This window comes from Onychostoma macrolepis, chromosome 19 (assembly GCF_012432095.1).
Source record: "Onychostoma macrolepis isolate SWU-2019 chromosome 19, ASM1243209v1, whole genome shotgun sequence".
NCBI lineage: Eukaryota > Metazoa > Chordata > Actinopteri > Cypriniformes > Cyprinidae > Onychostoma > Onychostoma macrolepis.
In genome coordinates this window covers 28,608,648-28,623,010 of record NC_081173.1, presented here as the reverse complement: position 1 = coordinate 28,623,010, position 14,363 = coordinate 28,608,648, and the positions used below count along the sequence as shown (strand labels likewise).

Here is a 14,363-nt window from a genome sequence, read left to right as displayed (position 1 = left end):
ATAAATAAATAAAATAAAATTATTTTGACATTTTCTTTAAAGGTTATATAAGCTATTCCATTTAACACACACATGTTAGGCTTTAGAGGGTTAAAAAAATAAAAAAAAATGCGCAAGCATGCTCAAACATTGCAATGAAAAGGATATGAAATACTGAAATTAACTGGGAATTTTTTTTTTTCTTTTGCAAAAGATGCAAACCGATAACACCTAACCATTGAGCATTACACTGTAAAAGTGGGTGCTTTCCTTCAGTGCAGTGTCTATTGCCAAGAACATCCAGCTATTAGGAAAAAGAAAGAGTGTGTGAGCGAGAGCCTCCATAGCAACCGTTTCCCTGCTGGCCAAGTTGCCTTGTGACGCTGAGTCAGACTGGGTTAGTGTTGTCTGTGCTCAGTTGTGTGGGACATGAGCGACAGGCCAGGCGTGTGCTTTCCCATTTGTCATGCTGTTCTCACAGATGTTGTTAGATGTAGGACAAGTCAAAGAACTATGTGGTGATATTTAAATGTAAAATATTATTAAAAAAAATAAATAATTGCATTTAAATTAAAATACATTTATTATTTATACTACATATACATTTAAAATTACTTATTTAAAAGTAAGTGATATTTTGCCAAATATAAAACTATATATATATATATATATATATATATATATATATATATATATATATATGAAGAGTTCATTTGAAAAACAGATAACTTTTAATTTTCAAAAATCATGCTTTTCCATTCATTAATTCATCTCAATCTAACTGCAGTCTGGTTATTTTGATTAGATAAAAAAAAAAAAAGACAAAAAACAAACAAACAAACAAATACAGCTACCTAACACAATAAAACACAATAGAACATGACAACTTAATAAAACAAAATTAATTTTAAAAATAAAAAAAACGTGTTTTGCAAATAAACACTTCATATATATATATTGTAAAAGAATAAAGAAAAGACAAAAGAAGGATAGGAAAGGATAGGTTAGGATAAGGATAATTATTTTTCCCAAAATATTTCCTGGTGTTAAAAAAAAGTGATGATTATATTATCTCTTTGCTTACTGTAAGTAGGCCTACTTGTTTGCCTTACTTATTACTAAAACGTCTTTCCAATATCAATGTAGCTATATTTTGTAATCAGTCAAAATAAATAGTTACAGAACAAGTTTCCCATTTCAGCTCAAACCAGCAGTGAGGCTGCGGGGGAAGGGAGTCGAATGAAACTGCACATGCGCAGAAAGGACTACATTCAAGGGAGATGAAAGCTATTGATTACATGGATTTCTCAAGCTCCTAATAAACTTTTTTCCACGCGTTTTACTAAACTGAATTCCAATATTCAGAGCATTTGGAAAGGAATCGAATGGAATCGGATTATATTATCCAAGGAGATAATCTCAGTACAAAAAAATAATCAGGTTTAATTTTTGCGATGGCGCGATGGTTTGCGAGACACGTGATCGGCTTTATCCAATCATGGCGCGGCAACGACAGCCATGTCTTCTTTGTTCTGGATTTATCAACGTTGCTGACTAATTACAAGTTTACAGTTGATGGATTTTTAAAGATCGAGTCTTTAATAGTTAGGGAACGCTCTCGTGTGCGGGGTATCTCAAAAAGAAGACGTGTTTTGGGGAATTCCTGTTTAAAACCAGTTTGAGCCACGCGAGTCGTTGTGTGGGTTGTCACGTGACTCTCCCTGCCCCCACTTCGCTCCAATGAACGGGGAAGAAGAAGAAGTCGGACATGTTTGAGGGAAATGTGTTGAATAAAGAAACGTGGCTGAAGACAAGAAGAAAATCAGGATTTTTCCAACAATGAGGAATTCGACATATTTTGCTTTTCCTTTTTATTTTCAATTCACTTAATCTGGATAGAGGTATATGTTAAGAAATTTAGATTTATTTTTAGAAAACAAAATTCAGTTGTTGTAAAACATTGTTAATAATTTAAATTAGACGTTTTGGTTTAAATAATTTATAGACTACGAACAATTTGGCTGGTTTAGTGTTGTATTTTGTTCCCCACAATCTATGACATTGTTTCAAATCTGTAACCTTGGCAGTGGGGGATGGGCGGCAGTGTATTTTTTACTAAAAATCCGCGGTCCTAAACTATTTTAACTTAAAAATATGTTTAAAACATAGATCGTCGTTTCAGGTTAAAATACTTTCAGGCGTTTACCATTCGTTAACGGCTTCTGGAAAGTAAATATTTTAATCAGTGTATTTCAGGTGTCCTCTAAAAAAAATGAAAAGGCTGATGTAGAAACTTCGACAAGATTTGTTGAAAACGATGACCTTTTATTATAACAAACAGAAAACTTAGTGGGAATCAAACGTATTTTCGGTATTGTAGATGATTTTGGGTTTTGTAGTTGGAACTCGACGCTGGCCTAAACGTCTTTTTTCCTTGGATTTTGTGTAAATTTCTAACGTAATTCGAATATTTATGTATTTTCAGACTAACTTACGTGAGTTTTATACATATATTTTGTCGTTGTAATCGTGTTTTAACAACTGCGTGTCGTTGTTTGAAGAACCAAAGTTGCTGCGTCATTTTATGGAGGACACTCCTTGTAGGCCATGTTTGAACCGACACAGAAAGAAGGGCATCGCCTTTTTTGTTTGCTTGTTTTAATACGGGGTCTGAGTTTGTTACGTGTTTATTTACACTGGGTTAAAAAGTCGAGTTTTTAAAGAGACAACATTGTTTTTGGCTCTTTTAGGCCCCGGGGGGTTGCGGTTTTCGTTTTACTTTCGGAAATTTAGCAACATCACGAGGTTTCCGTCAGATGTTGGAGCTTTTTTTGTAGTATTTTAGTGATTTTGCAGGCAGTGGATGAGAAGCAGGCTGTAAGGCGAGGAGAACTGTACGTGTGTGTGCTGCATTTGTCTGTTACGCGTGACTAATCGTCTGAGCCAATGGCGTGTTTCCAACCTGCCCTCGATGCTCGCGCCTTAGTTCTGGGCAGCCAATCAGCGAAGAGCGTTGACGTAACACAACTCTTGAGAAACGCAGTTTCTGCAAATGTTACCGTGTCTTTGAGTGTTTTAAATTATTCGCTAAAATGTGTTACTTATTTTTAGTCTTATATCTACAGCAGTGGCATTGCTTAGGCAAGTGTTTTTTTGCGTAATAATCTGCTTTAAATACACAAATTGTGCTCCAGGGGTTGCGTGGGCGTGGCCTATTTGATTGACAGCTAGAGTGGCCTGTAGAATTCGCGTAGGCGTGTACGTATGGCGTTACATCAGCCAATGGAGCCGTCGATGGGTTTATAAAAAGTCGGGCGGAGCCTTAACGTCGCCATTTCATTGTAGCTCTGAGCTGGAGGATCGAGGAAGTCAGAAAAACAAGGCCGCGAAACTCGGATCCGCGAACGAAACCGGTTTATAAACAGAATCCGGATCCATCCCGATGGAGACGGCCATTAGCCCGCCCTTTGACAGGTACCGGTTGGAGTAAATGGCATTGCACTTGTTCTGTGAACGAAAATGTTGTTGGAATATTGTCATAATTCGGCATCTTTCGGAATTATTTTATTTTTAATCACTTGCAAACTGTCGCGATAACATCAAGTGAAATACTGGAGTATTAAGACTGCATTGACTTTGACTTTCTAATGGTAGGGATGTAGGAGACTTTATTTTTTACAGTGTCATTACGCTACTAGTCTTCAAGTTTTTAAAGTCTGGTTTTTAACGAGCAACTGCCCGCGTTTAGTGCGCAGGCGCGCTTTCTCTCCATGAAACGGGCAGATAACGTTAGTTTATTTACATATATTCTGTGCGTGTTCAGACTGTCAAGTTTGAGCAATACAAACCTATTTTTCTTATCTGAGACTCGTTTGAGTTGTATAACGGATTGTGTGTCGTTGTGCATGCAGTGCTGGGGTGCGAACGGGAAATTAGCATGGTTGGCTAATGCTAACAGCAACCAGCAACTAATGTTTAGTGTTATCTAGTATTTTTATTCGTTATAGTGGTTGCCGACTCGTTTTTATAAATTGATTGCAGAAATTTGTTTTGGGTGGTTAGACTAAAAAGGTGTTCTGATGCACTATATTAGGCATCGATCAGTTATTCTGCGAGTGTTACAGTGACTCATATGGTTGTGATCGGTAGATTATGATACTGTCCAGCGTTATGGAATAACATCAGATCGATATGGTGTTTCAATGCGATATATTTATATTTCAGTGGTATGTATAGATTTAGGTCATAAGGCGGTGCCTTGACTACAAAGACTAGTAAATATATCTCAGCATCGGGTGTTATTTTTGCTTTTGTTATAATAATGTGATTGTTTGACTTACTTTATGGATAGCATGTTAACCAGTTTTAGTTTCGCCAAACGTTTTAGTCATTCTGAAACTCGTTTTATGTTGCGCTTCCGCCTCGAAACCACGTGGACTTTTGTCAACATTTTACACGCGTGGAGGCCTCAGCTCTGCTCGAGCCTCTTTGATCGCACCGCGGCTTATTTTAGTGGCGAGCGCCATTGATTTGTGAAATCTAATGGCACAACACTGAATAATTTGTGGGGTTGTTTCGCTTTTGGTTGCTTGGCAACGCGAGTAGTTAAAGAAGCCGCACGAAGCCTGCCGTCTGCCCCCCTCCCAACCAGCATGCACTAGATGGGACAGAATAATTATATCTATAATTTGTTTTTATTTTTTCCCCAAAACATTGTTTGTATGCCAACATTTTACTTGACTGAAAATAAAAATTTTAAATGTGAAACTGTGATTTTTATTTTTTTTGTATAATTTAGCACTGTTTAAATTAAACATTAAACTCTTAAGTTGTTTAGAAAATTTGCTTAATATGCTTTTATCAACTTGACTGAAGATTTTAAACTTACAAACGTGTCTTGATGTGTTTTAGATTTACAAAGTTTACTCCTGTAGAAGCAGCCTGTCTGCATTTAGTTTGTCTATTTTTCAGTTTGTTAAATGACACTCCGTCCATACTGGGGCAGGTATGCAAACCTTCACTTGCAGAAACTGGCTGGAAGGCATGAGAGCAACATTTCTGCAGAATGAGTGAACACCCACCTCAAGTGTTTTGTGTCTGTAGTTTTCTTATTAAAATGAAGTAACTGCTGCAGTGATTTTACAAATGTTGCATCATTATGAGCTATCTATGCAATCCCAATATACACTGAGAATGAATGCCAAGAGGATGCACATGTAATAAATTGGATGCTACCAACTTGTTCACTTTAAAATGTTCAACAATTAGGCTTCAGAAGGTAAGTCTTAGTGAGGAAATTAGGTTCTAAATACTAACGGAATATAAAAAGTGTATTTGAAACCTTAAGTTACCAAGGGTAGTGCAATTTAACATAAGCTTTTTTTTTAAAGTGTCCAATGCATTTAAATGCCCTACATTCCTATGAGTTCAGAATTCATATATATAGATTTTTAAATGCTGGTAGTATTAAGTTCTAAACCATTTTTGCAGTGAAGAATTCATATCTGAGGTATATAAAATCAAGTTAAATGAGATAATACAGTAGTGAAGTAAAACAGGAGTAATGCTCCAGTTTTATTTTTTTGAAGGGATCTATGAGGAAAATAAGGCTATGTTGTATTTATTAACGGTTTAATAATAAAACATTTTGGTGAATAATTAGTTAAATTGTTCCAAAGGACAGGAATAAATTATTTGTAATTCAAAATATTTATTTTGAGGCCTGCATGTTGTACAGGTGCTTGATTAGGATGCCTTTTCTGTGCATCCGTGTTATTTATATACACATTTTATTCTGATCGTATTTTTACTCATTTTATACTAGGTAAATTATTTCCTTGGAGTATGTCTATGTTTGAAACAACATTTCAGGGTTTTGTGCTGCAATATCCTGTCTTGTCAAACATTTAAATAAAACTCAACTAAGCATTCTCATTGGCTAATTCCTCAGATGAACACAAACATGATCTGATCTGGGTTATTAGGTCTGTTTAAGGCCCCGCCCCCCCCGGTTTTCAGTATGACAGTGGTGTATGGGTTTGGAATGTGTTCAAGCATAACTCGCCCATGCCGAGACGGATAAACTGCTGAAGGGGCGGTGTGTCTTCATGCTTGGTTCACATAAGCAAAATGCGCTGTTTAGTCAGAGTTTGAGTCACGACGAGTCTACTGTGATTATGTTGACTTTTCATACTTAATGCATGTTTCAACTCATTTAGTCACAAAATTGTTCATTCTTCCATTTCTATTTATAGTTTGGCAATTTGTTTATTATCTGTATGATCTCACCCTCAACTTCCTGTTCTCCGCAGCTCTCTGGGCGGGGGCGACGGCATGCAGGGGGTCACCATGATGATGGAGCAGACCATCTCCACTCCCGGCAAACGCATCCGCAAGCCGTCGCTGCTGTACGAGGGGTTTGAGGGACCTGCTCTGCCACAGGCTCCTCAATCCGGACCCCCTCAACCCTCTGTGCGGGACCCCGCTCGCCAGGGCCGCATGACCAACCAACTGCAGTTCCTCCAGAAGGCTTTGCAGAAGACGCTGTGGAGGCATCACTTCGCCTGGCCTTTCCATGAGCCGGTGGACGCTACCAAGCTCAACCTGCCTGTAAGTTTGTTCTTGTTCTAGAATAGACTGTTTGGAGTATGTTTAAACATTTAAACAAGATATGGGTGTAAACTCAAGAGTGTGTTTTTCTGATTTAATAATGACTTGTATTCTTGTATTATCTCATGCAGGATTATTACAAAATCATTAAACAGCCCATGGATATGGGGACTATCAAGAAAAGACTGGAAAACAATTATTACCGCAGTGCCAGCGAGTGCTTACAGGATTTCAACACCATGTTTACCAACTGCTACATCTACAACAAGGTCAGTCAGTTCGTTTATGTCTAGGTAAAAAGTTCTGTAAGCTCGGACCTTTTCAGAGCTTGGATTTATTTTGTTGCTCACCATCAAGTTGCTCAGGTCTTCTGCCCAGCCTGTTATGGAGCAATTACTCGCATCAGTGGTATCGTCTAGAGACCTGCCATGTGATCTCAAACTCGTCTGTTTATAACAGCCAACAGATGACATCGTCCTGATGGCTCAGTCTCTGGAGAAGGCTTTCCTGCAGAAGGTTGCTCAGATGCCCCAAGAGGAGGAAGAGATTCCTGCACCTGTCCCTAGGGGCAAACAGAGCAAACCTAAAAAAGGACACAAATCATGTAAGAATCTGGGGGGAAACAATGAACCTGAATAAACTGATGAAGAGAGCAGTTGACAGGATTTCCATGGTCATGGTTTTGATAGGTACCTGGAGATAACATATATAAAAATAAAACAAAACATATGTTTTAGTTATACATGTTATTTCCAGGCTATATTAACATGTATAACTAGATATAAAATATATTAATAAAAATGTGTCTTTTGACTAAAAAAGATATAATTAAATATTAATTTCCAGACCTGGAAAAGTCACGGAAATTAACAAAATCCTAAAAAGTTATGGACATTTTCAGAATAAATTCCATATATATTATTTTATATTATTATTAGTATTAATATAATGTAATTATGCAATTATATGAATTATAATATAATTATGTAAATGGTTAGCACATGTAAATGTAATTTTAACTATATAAATGTCCATGACTTTTTTGGAATTTGTTAATTTTTGTGACTTCCCTGGTCTGTAAATTTGGAAAATTAAAAAATGTAAATTTATAGACCTTGGAAGCTGTTTAACTTAAAAAACCTAACTATATAAAATAAATACATACACACATATATATATATATGTATGTATGTATATGCAAGTCAAAAATTGTAATTTGAAATTTAATTGGTGCTGGTGTTTATTGGCTGTTTGTCTGCCTTCAACTAATTGCCCTTTTTACATTTTCACTCTGAGTAATTACAAATGTTTTGAATAAAATTGCACTGGTGCTGATGTTTGGCTGTTTGTGTGCTTTCATGCTCATGCATCTCTTTATTTTTCCGTCTCTTTTTTTTTTTTTTATTTTTTTTTTTAGTCTCAGGTGGATTCACAACAGCTCATCAGGTACCAGCTATATCTTCCGTGTCCCAGTCGGCCTACTCCCCTCCCACTCCAGACACCCCAGACTCGGTCCTCTCCACCCCACCGCAGATGCTTATAACCAAGACTTTGCCTCCCACTTCACACAGCACCCCTGCACTGATGGGTCTGCCTCCTACCCAACCGACTGCAAAGGTAAGACTACATCTTTCCTAAAAAAACTCTTTATACACATTCAGATGCAGCATTTGGTAGTTGAATTACCAAATACTTGTTTGCATGCTAGATACAATTTAGTTAATTTTTCTCCATTTTTTTTAATAGAAAAAGGGTGTCAAGCGCAAGGCAGACACAACCACCCCCACCACCACAGGCATGCCACTCGCTTTGGGTGTAGGTGGGATGGGTCTCGGCATGGGCGGCGGTGACTCTCCACTCACCCTCTCCGCTTTGGGTGCCGACCCCAAACAGAGCCTGTCTCTTGGCCTGGGTATGGGCATGGGCATGGGCATGGGCCTTGGTGGAGGCCTGGGTGGAGGTCTGGTTGGAAGCCTGGTTGGAGACAAAGTACCGGCAAGACGAGGTGGTAGTGGCAGGCCCATCAAACCACCACGGAAAGACTTGCCCGACTCCCAGAACCAACATCAGCCGGTGCGGCGCGGGAAGCTAAGCCAGCAGCTACGGTACTGCAGCACGATTCTCAAAGAGCTGCTGTCGAAGAAGCACGCGGCTTACGCCTGGCCCTTCTACAAGCCAGTGGACGCTTCCTCACTGGGACTGCACGACTATCACGACATTATCAAGTATCCCATGGATCTAAGCACAATTAAGGTGCGTATAAAGAGGTTTAGATGTGTTGCACAGTAATATGCAACCATGTGCATGATCAGACCTGATGGTTTTCTCTATCTTGCAGAGGAAAATGGATCATCGGGAGTACAGGGATGCATTGCAGTTTGCTGCTGACATCAGGCTAATGTTCTCAAACTGTTACAAGTACAATCCCCCAGATCACGATGTGGTGGCCATGGCCAGAAAATTACAGGTACAGATGCTTGCACTTAGATAAAAATAAATTTCTCAAGTCATTTGCAGTTTCACATAAGTCATCAAATCACACGCAGGGTTTTATTTTACTTCATTTAGTTTCCTAATTTATTATATTTATAATACACTTTAACACTCTCTGCATTATGAAAACTGGTAAAAGCTTGTTGAAGGCAGACAAACAGTCAATAAACACCAGCACCAATTAAAATTTCATGCAAATCAAGTGTAATTACTCATTAGCTTGTTATTTTTGACCTTTATACAGTGTGTGCCGTTTTAAAGACTGTAGACTATCACTCACAGCCTTGTTTTCACTAAAAAAATCATTATGGCATCTACCGCTATCTATCAAGTCCAAATTATGTTAATATTTTTCTGTTAAAATATCAAAAACAACATTGTATTGTACGACAGAGGATGCGTTTGTAATCCTCTGAACATTATGAACATTTTATTATTCATCAATGAGCAGGTATGCATGCAAATTTAGATGTGGCAAATAGCTTAAGTGCCCACGTGAAAGAACACAGACTGACTTTAAGATTTCATTGGAAATCAGTAAACTCCAACATATGTTTGTTGTGTATTGAGAGTATGTGCATGGTTTCCAGGTTGGGAAGGTTAAGTAAAACACTCTACTCTTTAAGGGAATAAAAGCTCTGATTGGAGCATTTAAACTCTTGACCTCTGGCAACTTGTTACCAATGCAAGATAACAGAAATGTCTAAAGAAAAAAACATTTTCAGGATAATTAACCAGCGGTCCAATGTGCTTTATTACACTTAATTGAGAGAACTGAAATATACGATTAACCATGCGGCCCTACTTCCACTTCCCTTGATAACCCATTCAAATTGCTTGCGTCCAAAGCTGGATATTAAAAATGTCTTCTCCCTGTTTCAGGATGTCTTTGAGTTCCGCTTCGCCAAGATGCCAGACGAGCCCCTGGAGTCCCTCCCACCTGCGTCCCTGGGCGGCGGCCTGGGCGGTCACTCCTCCTCTTCCTCCTCCTCTTCCTCCTCGTCGTCGGAGAGCGACGTGAGCAGCGAGAGTGAGAGCGAGAGCAGCCCGAGCTCCGACAGTGAGGAGGAGAGAGCGCATCGCCTGGCCCAGCTTCAGGAACAGGTGTGTACACAGGTAGCGACTGAACTTTTCCAGCAAAGTCTGCTAAACCGGCTCTGACAGATTTGACGTAGTTGTACATTTACTGAGAGCTGCAGTGGCTGTGGGTTTAGAAAAAACGCAGTGACACTCACTCACTCACTCGCTTGTCTGCAGTTGAGGGCGGTGCACGAGCAGCTGGCTGCGCTGTCCTCTACACCCATCATCAAACCCAAGAAGAAGAAGGAAAAGAAAGACAAGAAGAAAAAGAAGAAGCCAGAAAAACACAAGCGGGGCAGGAGTATGATAGAGGAAGAGGTAATTGTCCGGCCGCCGAAAACGCCAAAACTCTCCAAGACACCAAAGAGCAGGAGCAACAGCAAAGCAGCGAGCTCCACTCAGGGCAAGAAGAGCTCCAATAAGAAGAGCAGCAAGAGCAAGTACGTCTCAAATACTGATTATTTACAGTAGTTAACTTATTTGAACCTGAACATCAACAAAAACATGAACTTGTCGTCCTTTGTTCCCTTAGATCCTCAAAGAAATCTCAAGCCTCCGTCTTCAACTCCCAACACGTGAGCCAAGGCGGTCTTACGCCGCACTATGACTCTGAGGAGGAAGAGGAGACCAGCCCCATGAGCTACGATGAGAAACGGCAGCTCAGTCTGGACATCAACAGGCTGCCGGGCGAGAAACTGGGCCGCGTCGTTCACATCATCCAATCACGAGAGCCCTCGCTGCGTGACACCAACCCAGAGGAGATCGAGATCGACTTTGAGACGCTCAAGCCGTCCACGCTGCGCGAGCTGGAGAGATACGTCATGATGTGTTTACGCAAGAAACCACGGAAACCTTTTGGTAAGAGCATTTAGATAGGATTCAGACTAGGGTTGTCGATTTATTCGTTTATTTATAGTAAATTATATATTAATTACATAGATTGATTGCCTAATTATATTTATAATTTGGAGCTATTTAGTTATGGAAAAAACAAGGCGTTAAAATTAGTTTCTGTATTAATCAGACGTTTGAATGAATCCTTTGAATGACTGACTTGAGTGACTTGCTGTGACCTGCTAGTGGTTTGAGTTTCATTTTGAGAGTATCATGTTGTTGTTGTTGTTGTTGTTGTTTTTTTTATCCGTTTCCTTTTTTAAAACATTAATATCCTTTTATTATCAATAGTTATGCAATTTTGAATCAATTTTGAATTTTTTTTCTAAATGTACTTTTTGTAATGTCTACTGAATGCTTTTCTCATCTAACACAATGGGTATTTTATCTTTTTGGGGTGGTTTCTAAGCTAAAATTGATATGTGATTAATTAGATTTATTAATTGGCACATTGTTTTTAATAAGAATTAAATATATATATATATATAGCTTAATAGCCCTAATTCAGACCCTTTTTATATATGCGTAGTTAATTTGCTCAAAACAATACAAGTTTCCTTGGAAAAGGAAGCTAATGGGAATCTGATACTAGACGCTAACCCATAATGCAGAGTCGCCCCACCTTTCCTGGTTTTATTCAGCGCACTTTACAGGTAGACCGTAATCTGCCCTTTACCCTTCCTGTGAACGAACAAACACAATGCTGTTCTTTCATTCCTCCGCTGATGTCGATGTCAGTCATCGCTTAAGTGACTCATGCATCAATATAGGTGCAAGGTTAGATAATTGCATGCTAAGAGGAAGAAAAAAGAAAAATACAGTACTGTTCAAACGTTTGGGGTTGATAAGATTTTTTTTGATGTTTTTGAAAGAAATTCGTGCTCACCAAGGCTGCAACTTATTTAATCAAAAATACTGTAAAAACAATATTGTGAAATATTATTGCAGTTTAAAATAACTCTTCTCTGTTTGAATATATTTTAAAAATGTAATTAATTCCTGTGATGCAAAGCTGGATTTCCAGCATCATTACTCCAGTCTTTAGTGTCACACATAGAAATAGAAATAGATAGAAATCATTCTAATATGCTGATTTGATGATCAAGAAACTTTTTCTTCTTATTATTATTATCATCAATGCTGAAAACTAAAACTAAAATGCTGTTTTGCTGCTTAATGTTTTTTGGAAATTCAGCATTCTCCAAAAGTTTATTTAAAAAACAAATAATATATATTCAAATAAAAATATTTGAAAGAGAAAAAGGAAATATAAAAGTCTTTACTGTCACTTTTGGTCAAATTAATGTGTGCTTGCTGATTAAAAGTATTATCTTATATTATCCTATTGATCCTAATCTTTTGAACAGTAGTGTAAATATTATATTTGCCCAGCTCTCTAGATATGAGTTAGCCATTTTTGTTATTTTTTTGTTTGTTTACATTTTATATAATGTAACTAGCAAATGAGTAATGGACAAAATTGAATAAAAGCATCTGCTAAATGTTTTAATTTAATTTCCCCAAAGTAAAGCATGATGCTACAGTATTTACTCCGATTCACTGCAAACAAAAATTCACATAATGGATGTACTAACATTGTGAGCACAATTGATGCTGATGCATTAAAGTCGGTCACTAATATCCACTAGATAATGGAACTGTTATTTTGAAGGGTTTTTGGGATATTTCCCTACTGTCTTAATCCATTTACATTTATTACATCTTTGAGTTAACGTTCAAGCCCCTCGTAGAAGTAGAGACTCTCTTGACTGATTATGACGTATTGTGCATCTTATATCAAGCTGTAAAGACGTTGTATGGTAAATTTGACTGAATGTGCTTCTTGTGTGTTCCAGTGGCAGTCAAAGGTGCTGCAGGTAAATCCCGCGAGGAGCTGGCTCTGGAGAAGAAGAGAGAGCTGGAGAGACGACTGCAGGACGTCAGCGGCCAGCTTAACTCTGCCAAGAAACCACAGAAAACCAAAGGTAGGAACCGAGATGGTTATAAATGATCAATGCTGATTCAGAATCAGGTTAATCAAGACAAACTGAATAATACGTCTCTGTTTCTGTCTCAGTGGAGAAGCCCACCGGGGCGGAGCCTCATGCCGTGGCGTCTCGTCTCAGCGCCAGCAGCTCCAGCTCAGACTCCTCCTCCTCATCCTCCTCTTCCTCCTCCTCTGACACCAGTGACTCAGACTCAGACTGAAAGAATGGACGTCAAATAAAACATGCACTCCATTCCAGAATGGAGTTTCTGCTCTCAATAACAGTAACTAATGAGGAAGGGCAGTGTTTCTCTTTAGATGTATAGAAGCAGGTCAAAGAGAATTCTGGGAAATGATGGACGGAGAAGGAACTGATGGAAAAGCAGACCAGGGCATCGTTGTCTAGTTTGGGACTCCTTTCTGTTAGTCCATCCTTCTTTACTTTGTGTATATACATGTACAAAGATATATAAATATCTATTTTTCTTTTATAAAGAAGAATTTTAAGCAATTCCCTGGTAGGGAAGAAAACAAATCTTTTTCTTTTGTGAATATTTTGTTGCTTTTTTTTTTTCTTTTTTTTTCTCCTTTCTCTCCCTCTTTTTGTTTGACCTTTTAGTAGTTTGTCCTAAAGGAAACAAAAGGCTTGGAGTGGAAACTGCTGTCACTTTTGTTTGCATGAGCGAGTGTGTGATGTGTACGTGTGCCATTGAATCCCGTGGTTTTCTATTTACACACTTTGCACATACATGATGTGTTGGCGCTTGGTTGTGCATTTGAATGAAAAAACAAAGCTCCACCTATTCAAATGGCATTTGTACACCCAGACGTTATGAGAACAGGGAGTTACGTCACCCGTCTGTCCGATGGGCGAGCTGTTGGCTTTAGTGGCGTCTTAAAACTTGAATCTGATCCTCTCCATCCAGCCTGCTTTATTCCCATGGTCAAATGAATGGGTTCAAACCTCCATTGTTTTATATACAAACGTACAGAATCTTGCTCTTTGAATTCAGCTGGGCCACATGAGCATTTGTTTTTTTTATTTGGATGCATAAATTATTTTTATGTTCATGTGGTTTCGGTCACAATTTCTAGAGCAGAACAGAGTCTTAGATGCACTATGAGAGGTACACAGCTGCTTAATTAGGTGTTGATGTGAATACTGTTTGTAAATCTTGGTTTTTGAGTTTTAGTCTGGTTTTGTTTTAGTGTGTTTATTATTATTCACCCAGAGAGTTAATGCACAATTTATGGTTTTAACAAAGTGACCCTCATGTTCAGAAATTAAATTCTTGGAAATATAGTTTCAGTTTCATAGCAC

At 38.3% G+C, this 14,363-nt stretch overlaps 1 protein-coding gene across 2 annotated transcripts; it reads left to right on the top strand.

Moving 5' to 3' along the window:
* Positions 1 to 1,234: 1,234 nt before the first annotated feature.
* On the top strand, positions 1,235 to 14,345 carry brd2a (bromodomain containing 2a). Of its 2 annotated transcripts, none has more exons than XM_058753293.1 (12): positions 1,235 to 3,453; positions 6,291 to 6,588; positions 6,720 to 6,857; positions 7,048 to 7,192; positions 8,006 to 8,205; positions 8,335 to 8,841; positions 8,927 to 9,055; positions 9,964 to 10,197; positions 10,339 to 10,601; positions 10,694 to 11,019; positions 12,912 to 13,040; positions 13,133 to 14,345. In XM_058753293.1, exons 1-12 carry the CDS (start codon positions 3,422 to 3,424, stop codon positions 13,261 to 13,263), a joined length of 2,532 nt encoding a protein of 843 aa, XP_058609276.1. In that variant the 5' UTR covers positions 1,235 to 3,421; the 3' UTR covers positions 13,264 to 14,345. The 2 variants fall into 2 exon arrangements, with proteins under 2 accessions (XP_058609276.1, XP_058609277.1); XM_058753294.1 differs by having other exon boundaries at positions 1,237 to 3,453; positions 9,964 to 10,185.
* Positions 14,346 to 14,363: the final 18 nt, after the last annotated feature.

Bases quoted from the DNA above. Each gene is read 5' to 3' on its own strand.
- brd2a (XM_058753293.1), top strand. From the start codon at position 3,422: ATGGAGACGGCCATTAGCCCGCCCTTTGACAG. The intron at 10,198-10,338 runs GTAGCGACTGAA...GCTTGTCTGCAG, and splicing joins AGGAACAGGTGTGTACACAG to TTGAGGGCGGTGCACGAGCA. The intron at 11,020-12,911 runs GTAAGAGCATTT...TGTGTGTTCCAG, and splicing joins GAAACCACGGAAACCTTTTG to TGGCAGTCAAAGGTGCTGCA.